This window comes from Rhopilema esculentum, chromosome 14 (assembly GCF_057945365.1).
Source record: "Rhopilema esculentum isolate cy_ngs chromosome 14, ASM5794536v1, whole genome shotgun sequence".
Classification (NCBI taxonomy): domain Eukaryota; kingdom Metazoa; phylum Cnidaria; class Scyphozoa; order Rhizostomeae; family Rhizostomatidae; genus Rhopilema; species Rhopilema esculentum.
In genome coordinates, this window is record NC_142828.1 from 9,960,857 (window position 1) to 9,980,705 (window position 19,849).

Sequence of the window (19,849 nt, forward strand, 5' to 3'; positions counted from 1 at the left end):
CACTCGCATTGAGAAGGCATGTACAGGTGTTGGCGGGAAAACTTAAATCATGTGCCAAAGATCTTAAAGATTTAAAAAAAATGCATAAACAACGTCAAAAGCCTTGGATTACTAAAGGAATTTTAAAATCAACATCAATTAAAAATAAATATTATAAAAAATTTATGAACACAAAAAAGTCGGATTACTATAAGGAAGATAAATATTACAGAGATCAAATTAATCATCTTATTAAATAAAGTAAAAACGACTATTACATTACCTATTTTGACAAATTTAAGAAAAACTCTAAAAAACTTTGGTCTGGGGTAAAAGACATCATAAACAAAAATATAAATAATAAAAATCCTGTCCTAAATATACAGGTAAATGGGAAACTCATCTCAGATAACAAAACAATTGCTAACTCTTGTAATAAGTACTTCACAACAATAGTACAAAAATTACAAGAAAAAATGAAGCCATCATCAGTTCACTTTTCAAATTATATGCACAATAACAATCCTGAGAGTATATTCTTAGATCCAGTGACTTCCGAAGAAGTAAATGACATCATTGCTAATCTAGATGAAAGTAAAGCAAATGACTCCGATGATGTTCCCCCAGAGTTAATTAAGCTTGTTCGTCATACTCTTTCAAAACCATTCTCAACTATTGCTGACTCATCGTTCACAGAGGGAGTTTTCCTTGACAAATTAAAATTTGCTTAGGCTACACCAATTTACAAAAGCAAATCAAAACAAGAAGTTGGAAATTATCGTCCTATCTCAATTCTTCCTATATTTAGTAAAATACTCGAAAAACTAATGAACAATCGTTTGGTTAAGTTCTTAAACCAACACAATATCATCTTTGAACATCAATATGGATTTCAAATAAATAAATCAACTACTTCAGCAATTCTGGAGCTTCAGTCACAATTAATTAACAACATTGAGAATAATCTTACTTCATGCTGCATATTTCTTGATCTGTCCAAAGCATTTGATACAGTCAATCATAATATTCTATTAGATAAGTTAAAGCACTATGGAATTAGGGAGTAGTTCACACCTGGTTTAAATCATACCTGATAATAGAACTCAAATTGTTACTGTAAATGGCCAGAACTCTGCAGAATTGAAAATTGATTGTGGTGTCCCACAAGGGAGCGTATTAGGCCCCCTCCTCTTCTTGCTTTATATTAATGACATATATAACTCCTCCAAAGTCCTTGAATTTCGTCTCTTTGCCGATGACACAAGTATTTTGTTTGCTGATAAAAACCTAAACACAATTGAACAAACAGTGAATTATGAAATGAAAAATGTTTCTGAATGGCTCTTAGCTAATAAGCTGTCACTTAATGTGGCTAAATCTAACTTTCTTATAGTAAGACCTCATGATACTAATAGAACTATAAATCTAAAAATAAATAACGAAAATTTAAAACAAGAAACTCCCAAAGTACCTTGGTGTCCTAATTGATGAAAAACCCAACTGGAAACAACACATAAATCAATTAAATACTAAAATATCTAAAAATATTGGTATCCTGTACCAAAAAGCACCCTCGTAACACTATACAACTCTTTTATTCAATCTCATGTTCTTTATGGACTTCTTTACTGGGGTTGTGCTAATAAAACTACTCTTGAACCATTAAAATAAGCTTACGTAAAGCTATCAGAGTAATAGATTTTGCTTCCTACACAGCTCACACAGAGCCAATCTTTAAACGTTTCAAGTTATTAAACCTAGAAAATCTATACAAGCTCGAAGCAGCGAGATTTATGTTTCAAATCAACCAGGAAAATCATAGTAACTTTCTTCAAAAGGAATTTATCAAAACTAGTAAACTACATTGCTATAATACGAGACAATCATCCGATCTTTGCTTCTCTCTGCCCTCTATTTCTACAAATTTCAACTTTGAATGTTTGGTATATTGTAATTAACATTTGTTCTTGCTGATAAAAGATTTTGAGTTTGAGTTCATATCTCACTACTTACGGAAATTTTCTTAACGAGGTTGTTTGTAGATTGATTAAAAATTCATTCATTCATTCATTCATTCATTCATTCATTCATTCATTCATTCATTCATTCATTCATTCATTCATTCATTCATTCATTCATTCATTCATTCATTCATTCATTCATTCATTCATTCATTCATTCATTCATTCATTCATTCATTCATTCATTCATTCATTCATTCATTCATTCATTCATTCATTCATTCATTCATTCATTCATTCATTCATTCATTCATTCATTCATTCATTCATTCATTCATTCATTCATTCATTCGTTCGTTCGTTCATTCATTCGTTCGTTCATTCATTCATTCGTTCATTCATTCATTCGTTCATTCATTCATTCATTCAGCTTTTCGTGGTGCTAGAATCGCATTATTTGTATAAAATACAATTCTGAAATTAGAGCATTTGAGCCTTAGCTTATGCAAAAGAGAAAAGGAAATAGGAAATTTCAGGTAAAATCCGCCCAGTGGAAGAAACGCTTAAGGTATTTCAGCGACCTTCATGTATTAACATTGATAAAGGATCAAGCAAAGATAGTTGCTCCTTTGGCTAAATATGATATTTCTTGATATGAAGGAAGATAAAAAAACTAGCGACTTGAAGATTTGAAGATTTCTTGTTGGCACCAAATCTAAAAGTTCAGGCACTCTTTAGGTAAAATTGTGTCTTGTGTCCATTTCCCCTAAAAAGGCATGCTAAGTTGGAAAGAGGGATCTAAATTGGCAACCAGTGCTGCTTGTTACCTAGCCTTAGAAGTAACCGACAACATGGAATTTTTCAAGACCACGGCGAAATTGCACCAGTTGTTTTTATCTGCTGCTCAATTTGTTTGCAAAAATGGAAGAATTTTCGGTAGGATTAGGAGGATTGCTTTAGTAAAATGTACTTAAAAGAGAACATTTTCCAATGAACTGGAAGCATCAAAATTCGAAAATTTTCTGGTCCTTCGGAGGCAACCATGGTGCCGCCTCGGGTATTTTGCAAAACCATTAGGAAAGTCCGTTATAATCATTTTAAAATGAATGTTGTGAATTATATGCCACACAGTTAGATTGACAAAATGTATTGCAGAGGTTTGTGACAGCAACTTAAGAATTTCAGGTAATTGTTTCTAATCAGGTAAATTTGTAGTCCACCCCCCCCCCCAACAAGGCTTGCCTCGCGACGACCCTGGGTTCTTTCTTTTCACACATTTTAAAACTTTGTCAGGTCTAAGCTACGCAGACTGTGGCGAAATAATGGAGGTAGAATCACAAGTAATTTAAGCGGAGCTACTCACTAAGAAAATAAAAATAAATATCTAAACAAAAGTTACCCTGATTACAAAAGAGTTAAATATAATCAAAATGTTAAAGGCATTGAGTCATGGTAAATAGGCCTTCTCTATAGGGGGTCATTTGGTTTCGGCGTGATCGCTGCTGTTTCATGTGATACTTGCATCCGTTGTTCAAACTCAAAATCTTTATCAGCGAAAACAAATGTTAATTACAATATACCAAGAATTAAAAATTAGAATACAAAAGTTAGCATTTTCAAAAATTTAATCAATTAATTACATCAGATAAAGTGGTTTTGTTATGCTGAAGGACACATGAGAAAAACTCGCGAGGAGCTATCGAGTCATTGTTGAAAAATTATTTGTGATACAGACCTTTTAACCCTTTCTGGTGCTGCTAGGAGGAGACATAATGAGTATTTCTTCCAGCTTGAAGCGGGAAAGAAATTCAGACAAAAGAGAGAACTGAATTAGACAGACATTATCAAAGCGACATTGACATTATCAATATACTTTTTTATCTTTTCCTTGGTTTAAATTACGCTGATCTTTCGGCTTGACAGTATGGTGTTCAAAGCAGCTTTCTTTATTGTTCTCTTGCGACAAAATAACCGTTCTGGTTTATAACTAAAATCTGATCAAAGTCACGATAGGATGAAAAGAGAGAGTATTTTTGCAAAAAAAAGAATCGTGACTAGTAACTTTGTTTGGTTTGGTCGAATTGCCCATACCCGAAATAGGATTTTAAAAGTCTACCAGAGCAAAGTAGCGACTGGATGTGTTACGGTTAATGACTTTTCTTCACTAACTCTTATCTGTTTTATCTGTCTGTCAGCTTATGCACTTTGTATTAAATAAATGCTGTAAACATTGTACACTGGGAGGGAATTGAGTGAAAACAATAATCATTTATCACAATTTATCTTCAGTACCTAATCTAATTCTTCTATGATTCTGCACGCTACAAACTTAAATTCCAGTTACTCTCCATGTCGCTTTCCAGGTACTTTTGTTTGCCCCCTCCTCACAGAACCCCTATATTATTAGGCATTCCTACAATTTTTGTCGTCAGAGTCTAATCTTTGATATCGCACAATCACCTTAAGTTTAATTTGCTTCAAATTTATTCTTTTATATCGAAGAACAGAATAATATGATCTAGTATTTTCCTTTACTTGTGAAATTTTATTTTTAAAGCCAACAATCCTCTTCCCTCCCCTTTTATTTTCTCTACCAGCTTCACAGATTTCGATTTGATACTATTTCTGATTGATGATCCTTCATCTTTTATCAGAGCTGGAATTGTTCTTGCACAGGTTGCCATTTTCCGAGTGTTTTTACAATAATTTTACGGGATATGTTACCTGTTGAAGATCATAGGTTTAAAATTTCTCCATTCATTATTCATGGAGCTATTTCCTCTGCACTTGCTTATGATTGGACGATACATTGCACTATATGACACGCTTTTCAAGAGTGCAAATGAAGATAGTCCTGTTTGTTTGAGCACCGATAAACTCTCCGTGAACCATGACATTGAAAAGCTTTGTTTAGTACTGTCTCGATTTCGAGCTGGTTTATTAGAGAAGTTTCGCGGACATTGCTGGTGTTGTTGGCGGCTGGGAGATCTTGTCAACTCAGGATTTGATCAAATTGTTGTTCAAAATGCTGACAAAGCTAGCAAAGCTTCGTTCCTGTACATATCTTCACCGACAAACTCGTTTGTCGCCTGTTAAACTTTTCTCTCGACAACTTGTCCTCCCTGGAGGGCCTGGTCCTGCTGTCATACATGGACTGCCTTCTCCTCAGAAAAAGTTACCGTTAAGTTATCGGAACCAGTTAAAAAATGCAAAGCGTGTTGTGGTAAAGCTTGGATCTGCTGTTGTGACAAGAGATGATGAGTGTGGACTAGCTCTAGGAAGGCTGGCTGCCATAGTAGAACAGGTTTGTGTATTCTCGACATGATGTTACCCCTGGGGGTATTTTGTTAATTTTTGAAAGAGAAACTGATCGAACTAAAGATATTTAGGTAGCCTGATTTGTTGCCTCAATTTCATAGGTTTCAGAAATTTTTCCTGTTTAATTGAAACCAACTCGGAATCTTCCTGTTTTAATTAATTGATGTCCATGGATGGCCCGCTTACAAAAACATAACGCTGATTGCATCACACGTCGTTTCCCTGTGAACTGCCCACGTGTGCAGTGAATACTTGAATGAATGTTGCATCAGAAGAAAGGAAGCCTAGCAACTTACTATAATGGCACCATCAAGCCAGGATAATTGACAATAGTTAACAGTTATGATAGTGATTTGAATTAAATAACATGAGGCGAACTATTGTTTTATTTTCATGTAACTAGCGTGAAGTTTCTTCGTTGGCAACAAAGAGTTTTGGAAGAAACAGCAACGAAAAAGAAAATGTTCAGATTGAACAAAAGCCATAACCATTATTTTCACTGTTAGTGAACCTTTTCCCGTCACGTGAACTGTGTCCCTCGTCATTCTCTTGTCCTGTATTCAATGATTTCCCACTAACAAATTGCTAAAAATAAAGTTCGACATCAAATTTCATATCAAGCAAAAGAAAGATTTTGTATGAGTGCTGGCATTCAATTTGGTGATAGTTGGTTGAACCAAACTTTTTATTTCAAAAGAAAACAAACATTTTTCAGTGAGGTCAGTTGTAGGACTGCTAGGGAATCTTAAGGTCGGGGTGATCCAGAGTCAATCCAGACTGTTAAATGGACAAAAGTGGGACAGAAAGGATGGGCATAAAACATTTTCACTTTACCATGCCCTGTAGTTTTTGGATACACCCTATTTTAGTACAAACCTGTTACAGACTTCCTTTTTGCAAGATGCCATCATGATCAGTCAAATTATAAATTTCTGAATATTTTTTCATGTGGTGGGAGATTATATGATCCTTCTGTACATTTCATGACAATTAAATGGGGGTCATAGTCACCATAAAGTTAGCCTACACTTCAGCTCTCTCATAATTACCACATCTCTTAACCACATGGATTCAATGTTATCAAGTCATTATTTGTTCTGTGGCTACTAGCTAGGCCTTGTTAGGCAAGGAGGTTTTTTGGATTTGAGAAAAGCAAAATAATTTTAATGAACAAAGCACTTTATTAGAATGTCAAAAATACATAATGTCCCATGCAAAATGGGTGAAACTCTGGCTATTACCCTGCAGGCCCCTGTTAATTTCTAGGTTAACAGTTTTCTACCAGTTTAAATTTTATTTAACTTGATGTGCTAACTTGATAGTGTAGGTTCTTCTTATTTTCGTACCTACAGTTCTGTCACCCACAAGAGCAGAATAGGACCTTTGCTTCTTGTTTGGCATGGAGTTGGAGTTTATTTATGGAGTTTATTAGAATATAAAATATTATAATCTGTGTGACAAGAATAGATTGAGTCCAAATAATCCTGAACTTTCTCAATTTTTAATGAGACAAGGAAACCCAGAAACTCAATAGACAGGTACTAGTATATGGGTAGCCCAGCCTTCATGCTAAATATATTTCTGATTATGACGCAGCTAATGATTGAGCAAAGCAAAGAGAAGTTTTGAAAAATGCCTGGTCAAGGCGTTCCAGATTTATCAAAGCTTGTTTATAACCTTGTGAAAAGTCAGATTGCAAGAAGATCCCAAAGTAGATAATTTCTGCAAAAAATGTGTCTTTAGCGACATGTTGTTAAAAGAGCATCATCAAAGTCCCATTTCTCTAAATGCTGTGTCTACTTGTTGAGTGTGCAACATCATTTGTTTCTGTCAGTGGTTCCTTTTTTTGTAATATGACTATCTCTCAACAGGTTTCAGAACTCCAAAATGCAGGGAAGCAGATGATGGTAGTTACCAGTGGTGCTGTTGCATATGGCAAACAAAGATTGCGGGGAGAAATGTCAATGCAACAGACCTTGAGACAGTCATTGAATTACTCAAGAAATGGTCCCACTTCACATCCAGTGAGACAAACTTATTTTTTTGCAATAGAACTAAACCTTAACTAAAACCAAAGGCAATCTCCATTTGATTTTACCCTATTTGGTGTATATAATGATAGTTCTAGGTTGCTACTTCAAGTTTAATGCTTAAGGCACCACCAAGTTGCTACCTCGAGCTTCACTGCCATTGGAAAAAGAGGAAACATGAGAAGTTATCTTCTAACAAAATTTTTATTATGGCATATGAATCTGGAATTGAGATTATATATTGAGCTTTTTATGGAATTCTCAAAATTGTGATTCCAAAAATTTGGGAAATTTTATGTTGAGAAGAAATTATTTTTTGTTTGTTTAAACAGTCAATTATTTAATAAATTTTGAGAGTAAACTTTAAGAATAACATATTTTTGGTTTTGAAAAGTTAAACAGTATCTACCACATCCCTTTGATTGAATACCTAGAGCAAATAATGTTTTTTTGTGATTTAAAATTTTGTTGTCAAAGCTTCAATATATCCTATCACATGCTAAGAGTAAGAAAAAGCTATTATTCATGAGTCACCATTAGATTTCACTGTGATGGTATCCTGTTTTTTTATACTAGAAAAGCAGCTATATTGAGCCTAGAGCATGTGCAGCTGTTGGCCAAGGAGGGCTTGTTTCTCTTTACGAAACAATGTTTAATCAATATGGAATATCTGTGGCTCAGGTGAAGATTTTTTTAGAAAATTTGTTTGTAAACATAGGGTTATTGTATTGCAATGTGCTGCTGATATATATTGTGTCAACCTTGAGGCATTTGATAAGCCAAAGAGGAGGTAGGTCACTTTTTCTGTGATGAAGCCCCTTAATGCAGGGAATCAAGCCCCTTTATGCTGGGGTAGTAGAAAAGTATTGGTATTAGCCTCTAAAATTAAGACATAGGAAGGCCCCCACTTGTGGTCGTAAAATTATTTAACAGGGATGGAGCTTATATTTTCTGATCTAGGGAGGGTGGAAAAATACATTTTCAGTATGATGATTTGGAATAGCTTTTGGCAATACCATATCTTGCAAAATCATTTGAAGAAACTGGCCTCTGCTGCCCCCTCCCTCCAGACACTGATTTGCCTGTGCTTTTTGTTCTCATCATGTTCTCACATTTTATAGCATGAGTTTTAGCATAAATAGAATTCATCAGGAGTTTTGCTAGTTTTCTCAAGACAGTTGAGTTTTTGAGCAGACCATATTTTCTTTACAAAGCATGCTTTTGATAAGGGAAAATGAAAATGAGTTTTTAGATATTTGAATATTTTAAGAGCATTTGCTGGTAAAGCCAGTCTACTCCAGACTATAGCTGTAGGTATATAGGGTATATTTATCAGCAAAAATAGTTGCCAAAGTACCCTAAGCTTCTCTGCTGTCATTAATGCACCCTCATATAATTTTTGAACTTTGTTTTTTATATTTGATTATGTTTATTTGCATAAACATGATAATGCTCAAACATCATCCTATGTTTTGAGTAGCAAAACTTTGAAATTTATAGCTGAATTAGAAAAAATTTTAGAATATTCCAAATTTTTTTTTGTAAAAGAGTTTTTTGGAATTCTAGCATTTGAAGATAAAGCAAATTACTTTTTTTCTAAAAAACAAAGGTACTTGTCACAAAGCCTGACTTCCGAGATCAGTACAGTAGAGCAAATTTGAAAACCACCCTAGAAGAACTGCTGAAGATGCACTGTATTCCAATTGTAAATGCCAACGATGTTGTTGCTCCTCCACCAAGTCAAGACGTAGATCTTGCAGGGGTATGTAAAGACATTCGATTTATGACATCACTAACCAGGTTCTTCTGCTGATTTTCCTTCCTTTCTTCCCTCTTCCTTTTCTGTTTATAATTTTGTTTATTTGGACAAACATCTATTAATATTCAACGGGGTAATATAATTTTATTAACCTGAAGAGTTTAATATGAGCTGATTAAAATTGTTGAAGTTAGGCAAATTCTTATATTTCTTTTATGTTTTTTATGCTTAATTACAACTATGCACATTTGTTCTTTCCTCTTTAAAACCTTTTATGAAGTAAGATGTTTTTTTCTTAAATTAATCGCTAATTTTAAAATAATTTGATATCAAAGCACTTACTGAATAATCTGCACATTTTGTTTTTGTAGTTAACGCCTCGACAACAGACGGTAAGTGCCAACAGTAGTCATTAAAGAAATAAAATGCACGATTAATTCATTTAAAGTCAAAAATAGCTAAATTATTTATATGACTTAAAGTTTTATCTAAATTTGTAAACTGCACATTTATAAGTTTTAAAATATATATGATTTAAATTTTGAAAACTAAAAAGTATTCGAATCTATTTATATATAAACTTAAATTTTTTTAAGATAACAAAACATTTGTAAAAGCTAAAGTTCCAAGCTAACTACTATATATATTTTTTTGCTTATATTTTCTACCTTCTTTTTCTGTTCTCTTTCTTGTCCTTTCTTTCTCTTCTTCGTATTCACAATAAAATCGCATTACAGGAATAGATTTAAATCTAAGATAAAAGGACGCTTGAATTTTGATAAGACATGGACTTGCGACGTAGAACATTTTTCTGAAATGATTGTTTCTTGTTTTTTAGTATCTTTCTGCCAATAAAACGGTGAGTCCGCACAGAAATGTTAAGTTTAACATCGACTGTTATAATTTTGTATCAAATGGAAGCGTTAAGACCATGACATATCAAAATGCAAGTTATTCAATAATATTATTAAAAACATAGTAGGCCAGTTTAATATGAAACGTAAAAATGCGAAACATAAGAATGCGAAAGGTAACTTCCTTGACTTGAATAGGTATATGTTTTAAATCAGAGTGTGTGCAAAGTTCTTAAAATCCAATTCGGTATGGGGATGGCTCAATGGTTACGGTCGCGAACTACAGATCTAAAGTGTCTTGGGCTCGAGACCCTACCATGACCAGACATTCACTAAGTATGAAGGGAATCGCCAGCTTTCTGCAATTCCAGGCGTAAGAATCACGAGGTGTGGTCACATCGAGAGTTAGGACTACGACACTGCTAAACAAGCTCAGCTCCTCAGTATCTTTAAAAAACCTTCGGAAGCTAGATAGTCACAATTGCAAATTATTCAAAGGAAATAAATACAAAAATGGTTCAAGATATATCCGGAGTCCACAAGACGTCCCATACAAAATGATCAGAAATAATAACTATGACTATATCTATAATGCTGGAAAAAGATATTGAGATTATGCACACCCTTCCCCCGGCTCCATGTTGATATCTCTGTTACTAAGGTACATAAGCCCCAACTTGCAACGGGGGAGGTAAGTGATGTTGGAATTGGTTTGCATGCTACCTGGCATGTGTTTTGGCGTTGTCTAAGATTGTAGATTTTAAGGTGACTGACAATACAGTTAGCCGACGAGACATTTAGGGTTTAAGATCGATGGATAAACAGATTTTATTTATAGAAAGATAACATAAAGGTAGAACAGCTAACAATTTATCTTAGGGTCAGTGAGGATAGCAAAACCAGAAGGAAATTGGTTTCGGTAACAGGAAAAACAACAGAATAACTTGATTGCCCTAAATGTATGCACCTAATGATATGCACATACAAACACACCCTCTCCTTTTCTCGAGAATGTTTACCTTTTTTTACAAGGTAAGTGAAAATTAACTGTAAATTCATGCAGATGTTGCCTCGGAATATGGCTCATATGATAGTAAGTAGGTGACTTTTCGAGAGATTCTTGCACATAAAAGGTATCTGAGATGGCAGTGAATTATCGAAAGATGCAGTTACGGTTGTAAATGGATTAAAAGGAGTAATATGATTTGAAACGTACTAATAACCAATGTCTGCGTTGCCGGAGGGAGCTGCTGCGTGTCAATGAATTTTCTAGGTATCAAAACAATCGACGAGTAGAATCATTATTTACTAGGAGAAAGTGAGTATTTGAAATGATATGAAAGAATATATGTATAGACATAATCAACTGAAATGGATTTCATTCCGAACTTATCGTTTTTAGGTTATTAGCCTGAAGGACAATGATAGCCTGGCAGCACTTTTTGCAGTGGAAATGAATGCAGATTTGCTGATTCTCCTTTCTGATGTCGATGGTATCTACACAGGCCCACCCGACTTAGAAACCTCACGATTCATTGATGTGTTTAGGCCAGGGGATATTGAAAATATTAAATTTGGTGGAAAATCTAGAGTTGGCCTTGGCGGAATGGAATCTAAGGTACGTGATAGTGATCAGCGTCATTTGTAACCTTTGCACGTACTGTTTACCTCGTTTATAGCTAGTTAGAATTTTGCCCTAATTGTTAACGATATTGACATGAAAGTGTCAACCCTTCAACCTCTTTAAATTGGCTAAATGGATAAATTAGCTGCTTGGGAGAATCGTTTGATTTTTAGGTTAACAACCTTTATCATATTGGACTTAATTTTCCACAATATTTTCTGTTCTACTCTATTTTGTTTTCCTTTTATTCCCTATTCTGGTTTCGGTTCCTATTTCTCAAATCTTGTCTTCTCTTTGCTCGCCTCGATTCCGTTCGAGTCACTTGACAATGAGACAATGAGTACATGTTTGAAACGTCCTGTTCTTCACAGTTTTATTTCTTTTTTGGTGCTTAAATTGTTTATTTTTTATATTGTCATTATTTTGAAGAATCAAAATTCTATAAAAATGTTATATCTTTCTAGCATTGACTTTCTTGTTGATTAAAAGTTTAATGGTTTACATTTAAGGTTCGTGCTGCCACTTGGGCTCTTGAAAACAACTGTGCTGTCGTTATTGCTAACGGTGAATTCAAAGATGCAAATATCATCAAGGATATTGTTAATGGAAGAAGAATCGGTACATTTTTTACACTAGCAGAGAAAATTGGAGCTTCGATCGAAGACCAAGCTGCAAAAGGTGCCCTTTCTTTATCAAACTTTCATCTTTTGCTTCTTTCATTGGCAAATATTTTATGATATCAGTCTTCACTGCTGCCAATTGGTCTGTGAAGTTTGGAGCATTAATAATCCTTTTCGAATTATCATCTTTCTTTTTTTTGGATCAGCATTTTACCCTTTCCTTGTTTACTGAATGGCAGCAGTTATTCAAATTGGTATTTTTTCAGTGATGTTGAGGCAGAAAATTGTTCAACCAGTGCTTGACACAACGTTCACATTGTCAGTTTCATGTCCTTCACTTGATATCATGGAAATATGAATTTAAAGAACTTACTTGATGTAAAACACTTGACGGTTACTTGATGGCAGTCAAAGCTATTCTTAAACTGTATACCCGTAGTTACGCTGATGCAGGAGCGAACTAACCAGTCGGTCACTCAGGACGTAAACCGAGCGGCCGGGTGCTACAGGGGGCCCGGCTTTGTTTGTTTCCTGTCCTTTCTTATCCGCACGGAGGCTGTTCAGTTCAAGGGGCGAGTGCCCCCAAGAACCACTCAATCCGCCCCTACACTAGCACAATAAAAAAGTAGTGTTGGCTCAATCTTGTGTTTATGTTTTTGGCTTGCAAAATTTGCAATTTCGAATATAAAGAAGCTTGTGCTTAATAAGATAACTGATTGTATTTGATTGTTTGACGTTTCTGTCCATGTAGCACGCGAAGGAAGCCGAGCTTTGCAGTCGCTGTCTCCAAACCAGGTAAGTTTTCTTCACCCATGAGATCGGAGTTCTTTCAAACTTAAACCGATGAAATTGACTGCTGATAGTTAAAAACAAAGAGCGATTGGCGAGAACAACGCAAAGCGACGAGGAGCCATCAAATGTTAGGTAGATGTTATTTGAAAAACTTAAGAATAGAGAAGGAGAGGGGGGTGGGGGGGGGAGGGGAGGTTGAGGTATTGGTTAAACTTCTTCTTGATTTTTTTAATTTAAAATAACATTGGATTTCAACTCGTCGCTTTGTGTTGTTTCTGTCTATCGTTTATTGTTATCACATTGCAAATTTCAAAGATTCTGGCTGATGGCCAATATGCAGCGACCCTTCCTTATGGGAAGATATATTAATGCCCAGGTCTTTGGCTGGAAAGATAGATCACCTAAACCTGTATGTACCAGAAGCCACTCAACTGGGATATAAAACTGTATTCGCAGTATATTGCATTGGCAGAGATTTCTTACAAATAAACACATTATATCTTCTTTTAACAGAGGGCTGAAATCATTTACCGACTATCAGAGTTGCTTCTTGAAAGACAAGATGACATTTTAAGCGCGAATCAACGAGACTTGGATGCTGCTAGAATAGCCGGGAATCTTCCACCGCCTCTTATGTCGCGCCTTGCATTGACAAGTAACAAATTAAAAACCTTGTCGGATGGCCTAAGGAAGATTGCTGATGATTCTTTTAGCAATGTAGGCCGTGTGCTCAAGGCAACGCGGCTTGCTAGTGGCCTGGAACTAAATCAAATCACGGTCCCTATTGGTGTTCTCATGGTCATCTTCGAATCGCGTCCAGATGCACTGCCACAGGTTAGATCTCGACCATAATTACTTTGTATTATTGATGTTGGAGATTATTGAAGTTGGAAAATTTGTTGGAAGAAGAACGCCTGCTTGAAATAGTGCAGTTGTTGTGAAAGATTTTGGTTAAGAAAGACGCAACAAAGATTGACACTTATTTAAACAAGTATTGAAGCTGAAAACCCATCTAATTGTTCAGTTAAAATTTTTTTCCAAAAAGACGAAGAGAAAATGACCTGCTTTGTGGCGCGGGCTTTTAATTTTAGTTTCAACCTGATAAGGAGGCTCATTCTAACAGTGAAAACATTTTATTTTCAAGGTTGCAGCATTAGCTATTGCATCAGCTAATGGCCTCTTACTGAAGGGTGGAAAAGAGGCTTATCACAGCAACCATTATTTATTCTCGCTTGTACAAGAAGCCTTGTCGTTGCATGGTGCACAAGGTTGTCCACATGCTTCTGCTTTGGTATGTTTCGTTTGCTTTCTTTAGTTGCTTCTAAAATGTTGGATGAAGAGTGCTGCAATAAACGAATGGGTTGGAAATGGTTACACAGCTTATTTGCTGTCTCTTTTCTAAGTAACTACACTCTGTTCGAAATGAGTCATACGACGAGCAACTCCATCAACATTTTGTTAACAAAACTAGCCACCAAAGCTGAGTGGTCCTGGGATGAGTGCTGGACGAGTGGCATTTTATCTTTGGGCCTGCAAAGGGGTTGGTATCCCATAGACATTGTCCAAAGATATGGCATTGCTTACAACTATGCCAAAGTCCTCCGAGATTCACCATACCGAAGAAAGATCATTGTATACCCCCCTCCCCCTTCTCCATAATCAACCGGGCAGGCCACGCTTTTCAAAATTAAGTGGCAAGGCATGAACTGATGGCAAAATATTATACCTTTATTAGCTTCTCGCCATATATGATTTCTATAAATGCTAACTGATACTTGTTAATAATTGATTGATGATTTTCACGAAAACAATGGGGTATATATTTATTTGTTACGATCTTTTGCAGATAAGTACACGCGACGAGGTCTCCGATTTGTTGCAGCTTGAGAACTGTATCGATTTGGTAATACCACGTGGTTCGAATGAACTGGTTCGCAAGATTCAGGCTGAAAGCAAACACATTCCAGTTTTGGGTCATTCTGAAGGCATTTGTCATGTTTATGTCGACAAAGATGCAGACATGGAAATGGCGTTGCAAATTGGTAATTTTTTAATATTGTCTAGAATATTGCATTTGGGTACAACAAATGGCCTGAAGTTTTATTTGTTTTATGTTCCAGCATTGTTAAACGAAGACTGAACTATTGGTAAGGTGGAATTTGCTTTGCAAAAGCACGATTGATAAAAACAAGTAAAAACAGATTGACTGAAAAATCATTGACTGTCTTCATTCCTAGCATAAATTTGTTATAAGTCGACTGGCTTTTCTTTTTAATGTTTTGACAAATGGTGATTTGCATCATAGGAGTAAGAGTATTATGGAAATATTAAAGATTAAAGTGGTTGTTCCATAAGACTCTTTTCTTAGATTTTCTTTTTGCTTTAAAGAAAAATGCAAATATTCCACTACAAACACCGCAGAGACTCAGAAAATTTTACTACTGTCTAGCAGCCTCAGCAGCGTTTCAAAATGTTTGTTTATTTGTCGAGGAAGATCAGTGGCGTAACTACCAAAGGTCGGCTTAAAACTTTTAACGAAAACTTAAGCGACACGCTGCCACCACCAAAGTGAAAATGATGGTTAAGCCACTGAATAATAACGCTTTTTCCGGCATCAGATAACTGCGATGTTGATGAAGGGAATTAGAGTGATATTTTGCTCTTGTTTGCAGTGATTGACTCCAAATGCGACTACCCAGCAGCTTGCAATGCCATGGAGACAATTTTAGTGCACCGAGAGCTTCTCAGGACTTCTGCATTCGATCAAGTATTGGATGAACTCAGAAATAATAATGTAAGTCGTGTTCGTGTCCAAAAGAATCCGAATTAGTGTTTAGTGTTGATCAATTGCATCCCAAACCGGTTTCATTCTTGTTTATTACGCAGCTTTCAATTATCTTCAACACAACTAATGCATTACTGTGCAACCTTTCATAATATCCAAATGTTATATAGCATCAGCAATGTAAACATTGAAACAGAAACATTTTCAGTGTTCAAAGATCCTGCTCTTCAATGCCTGAAAACGGTCTAAATTTTGTCACATATATCTCTATGCTTTTCTGAAACTGAATTTATAGTCAATCGACATGATTTCTTGTTGTGTATTTAACCATAGTTCGTGCATTTTATGTCTTCTGCTCTATCCCTCAGTACAGCTTCTCCAACCCCGCAGCTTCCCCAGCCCTCCAGTTTCCCCAACCCTCAGCGTCTCCTGTTTTCCATCGTCCCTACCCCTCAGCTTTTACCAAGGGCTAGAGTCTTTTTACCCCTCCGACAATGCCATCAAAAATTTCAACCACTCTCAGTAAAGTCTATGAATAAATTCTAAATGTATGCCATTACAATTACAGGTGATTGTTCATGCTGGACCGAGGTTAGCCAAGGCCCTGCCATTTGGGCCTGTGCCTGCCAAATCACTAAAAGTGGAATACAGTTCGCTTGAGTGCGCCATGGAGATCGTTGATGATGTAGAGGATGCTATTAGACATATCAACGAACATGGCAGTGCTCATACAGATGCAATTGTAACTGATTGTGGTCAGTATTATTACGTCACTTTATGGCTTTATTCTGTTACAAACATATGTTTTGCTGAATTTCCTACGGAGAAATGCAGTTAAGGGTTAAGGGTTAGCAGCAGAATGTTGTGTTCGCAAGATACAATAAATGTAGTTTGCTTCAATGAAATCATGCATTTTACTTAAAGTAACAGAATGTAAAGATAATTCAATTTTATTCTGCTTCCTTTCTAATGGGAAAATTATGGTATTTTGTTTTTGCATAACAGAGTGTCAAAGTTCCTCGACTTTCCAATAGTCTATACGTGAAACTATACAAACTGCGAAAGGAGAATCCTACTTTCGAAAGGGAATATGACTGCGTAGGACAAATACCTCCTCCGCTGTAACTTTTCCTCTTCGCAACTCAATTTCTATTTTACCTTCAGTATTTCCAGTTTGTATTTACCCTAATTATAAGACTTTTGGAAATTCTACTGATTTTCTGATTTGGCCGTTAAATAAGGGTCATTTGTAATTGCTAGTGATTTGTGATCCCACTAAAATAGGAGCCATTGTTGGTCTGCAAAGATATATTTAACTTAGTTGCAATCAACTTTCTTCTTTCGCCCTTCATTTTTTAAAACTCTTGTCTTTTTCTCTGTGAAGAAATTGGTTTTTATGATTCAATACTTTTTCAAATCAGATCGTATTGCGAAAAGATTCATTCAAGGAGTTGACAGTGCATGTGTTTTCCACAATGCCAGCACACGATTCGCCGATGGATATCGCTTTGGTTTAGGTAGATAATCACGTTTTCCTGAAACTAATTATGTTAATCTATGCGCATATTCAACTAACAAGGACAGCATAGATACTTTTCTTTGAGTGATTATTAAATTTCTGAGGAAATTCAGCTGGGAAGTATAAGCATTAAGCAACTAGCTTAAAGCTCGATGCAAAGGAATCTAAAATGCTTAAGATAGATGTACGTATTTTCCCAAATGTAGTTACCAATTAAATTCATTTCAGAACATTATGATGTCCGATATTATTGCAAATTCAGCAAAAATCCTTGAAAACCAATTCGAAATTGCATTCATTTTTTTTCAAATATACAAAATCATATTCAGTATCAGATTTCCTAAATTATATTTTGCTGTTATATTGAAAAGTATGCATACAAATCTGCATTCCAAGCCATCTGACCCTATTTGCACACCACCTTTTCTTATTTGGTATTTTATGGAAAAAATGAAAGACACATTAATCTTTAGAGTATTGAGCCCATGCAGAATTGCAAATAGAACCTTACTTTTTCATTAACAGGTGCAGAAGTTGGAATTAGCACGAGCAGGATTCACGCTCGCGGTCCTGTTGGTGTCGAAGGCTTGTTGACAACGAAATGGCTACTTAGGGGTGATGGCCATCTAGTATCACAGTTTGGAGAAGATGGCAAATGTAAATTTGTTCATGAACAATTAGAAGTTGATCCTGATTCCTACAATAAAAGAACAGCCAGTGAGTAGACTAGGGTAGGGACATCTTGGATAGGAAGAGATTTAAATGTAGCTTATTAAACATATTCATATTTCTGACGTACTTAAGCCTTTGCTAGGTTCTTCCAGCCATCATTGTATCACGTATATGTTTGACAGCGATCCCTTATCTTATTTAATTTTATTGCTGCTATGTTTTGATGACGAGGTATTAAGCCCCCGTTTACACACCATCGTATTACTTTTTATCCAAGTAGATTAACTGGCTGGCTTGTGAAAAGGTTCAATCAGCCATGAAGAGACAAGGTGGCTTACTTATTCAAAAGCTGATATAAAAAGGGTTTCTTATTGGACCCCATTTTCTGCAAAAGATTGCAAGTTTCGCAAGATCTTGAATGGGCCCAACCGGCCTACTGCTCCGGTCCGCCAATTAGTGGTTTGAGTCAGAAGTCCCTTGTTTGTCAGGTTCAAAGATAATTTTGGCTTATTTTGATGCGTTTTAGGCTATTTCTGCTTTGCTTAATCACATGCTTCGCATCGTTTGTTTTCGATCTTGTATATGTTTCTATGCTAGTAGTTATACAAGGAATTTTGACCTTAAGGGTCCTTGGACGAATGGTTGTCTATAAAATGCGGGAAATTTTGTATTTTTCTTATTTCTGTAGTGGGTAGTGGTGAAATAAATGATAGCTTTCAGGAAGGTGGAGTTGCATCTTTAATTAGAAGTATTTTTCTAATATTGTGTTTGGAATTCCATAATAATTTTGGTTTATCAGCTCTCAGAATACAGCTCTTGCCTTATTGCAGAGTAAAAATATTTAATATTCGATAAGACTGTAGAATGCATTTTTTAATTGAAACTTTGAGACGTAAACTTTTGTCGAGAAGTTACCTTCTTTTGTGTGGATTTGTTGATTTGGGGGGGGGGGGCGTGTTATCAGGTAAATCTGTTATTTAAAGTCTAGGGGCAACCTGCATGTGTACGCTTCGACTTGTTTTAGGCAATACCTCTGTTGATTGTCTCTTCTAGGTATTACGTTATTACTTTTATTTTCATGGTGGCGCCCTCTTGTATGTAATGTAGGTTTCTTAATTATGTGTGTCTTGGTTATTTATTTATTTTCTGGTTTAAAACTTTGTATAATCGTGCTTTATTTTAAGGTACTTTAACTTTGTACTCATCAAAGATGTATTAGATTGTTGAAATCTAGCCATTTTTCTCTGTATTAAATATGCTTGTCAGACTTCCTTGTTTTACTGATAGAAGCATCTGGTAATGGAAGCTAATCTTGTCTTGCTTTAGTTGCAGTTAGCATCAATGTTGTTACCTTTATCAAATTATTTTCTTAATTTTCGACCTTTAATGCAACGCAAAGCCAACGAGAAAAACATTGTATTAGGGCTTAGGAAACTTGAAGGTCAGAAGTTCAGTCATGAGGCTACGTTCCCCCATCATCGAGAGCGAGTTGGCCCGTTGGTGCATCGGCGCAAATCGCTCAATCTAACACAAATCTCTATCAGGAAGGGGATACTAAGGGACGTTACACACTAATCCACAACTTTGATTGATTATTTGGAGGGAATGGACAAGAAAGGTCTCTTTTCCCCACTAATAGCACCAGTCCTTTCTCCCCACTAATGGCCGATGCACCAGTCCTACCTAATAGCGCCATAAAACGCTAAACAGCATAAAAGATTGAGAGGTTTCAACGATGCCGTAAAAGAAACTCAAAGTGCAAAGTTATACGGAAAATGCATAGTACACAAAGAAACAAAATTAGGGAGGGAGGGCTGGGTAAATAAACAACACACTTGTATTGAGGCTTTACACAGCAAAACGAGACCCACGCTATGCCAAAATCTTTAATACCCTTTAGATTAACCAAGGGAATGAAAACTCAGCGAACCACACA

General features: G+C 35.7%; 1 protein-coding gene across 4 annotated transcripts; it reads left to right on the top strand.

The window, feature by feature from the left end:
• Positions 1-4,809: 4,809 nt before the first annotated feature.
• Positions 4,810-19,180, top strand: LOC135696074 (delta-1-pyrroline-5-carboxylate synthase). 4 transcript variants are annotated; one of them, XM_065215349.2, is made up of 16 exons: positions 4,810-5,244; positions 7,130-7,282; positions 7,865-7,969; positions 8,898-9,050; positions 9,419-9,439; positions 9,886-9,906; positions 11,304-11,519; positions 12,035-12,203; positions 12,897-12,940; positions 13,451-13,771; positions 14,082-14,228; positions 14,784-14,979; positions 15,610-15,731; positions 16,291-16,477; positions 17,144-17,239; positions 17,767-19,180. In XM_065215349.2, the coding sequence occupies exons 1-16, from the start codon at positions 4,966-4,968 to the stop codon at positions 17,964-17,966; spliced, it is 2,430 nt and encodes an 809-aa protein (XP_065071421.2). In that variant the 5' UTR covers positions 4,810-4,965; the 3' UTR covers positions 17,967-19,180. The 4 variants fall into 4 exon arrangements, with proteins under 4 accessions (XP_065071421.2, XP_065071422.2, XP_065071423.2 ...); XM_065215350.2 differs by lacking the exon at positions 9,886-9,906; XM_065215351.2 differs by lacking the exon at positions 9,419-9,439.
• The last annotated feature ends 669 nt before the right edge of the window (positions 19,181-19,849 follow it).

Coding starts and splice junctions, on each gene's coding strand:
- LOC135696074 (XM_065215349.2), top strand. CDS start 4,966: ATGCTGACAAAGCTAGCAAAGCTTCGTTCCTGTACATATCTTCACCGA. Junction 7,283..7,864: donor ATGGTCCCACTTCACATCCA/GTGAGACAAACT, acceptor TTTTTATACTAG/AAAAGCAGCTATATTGAGCC. Junction 13,772..14,081: donor GTCCAGATGCACTGCCACAG/GTTAGATCTCGA, acceptor TTTATTTTCAAG/GTTGCAGCATTAGCTATTGC.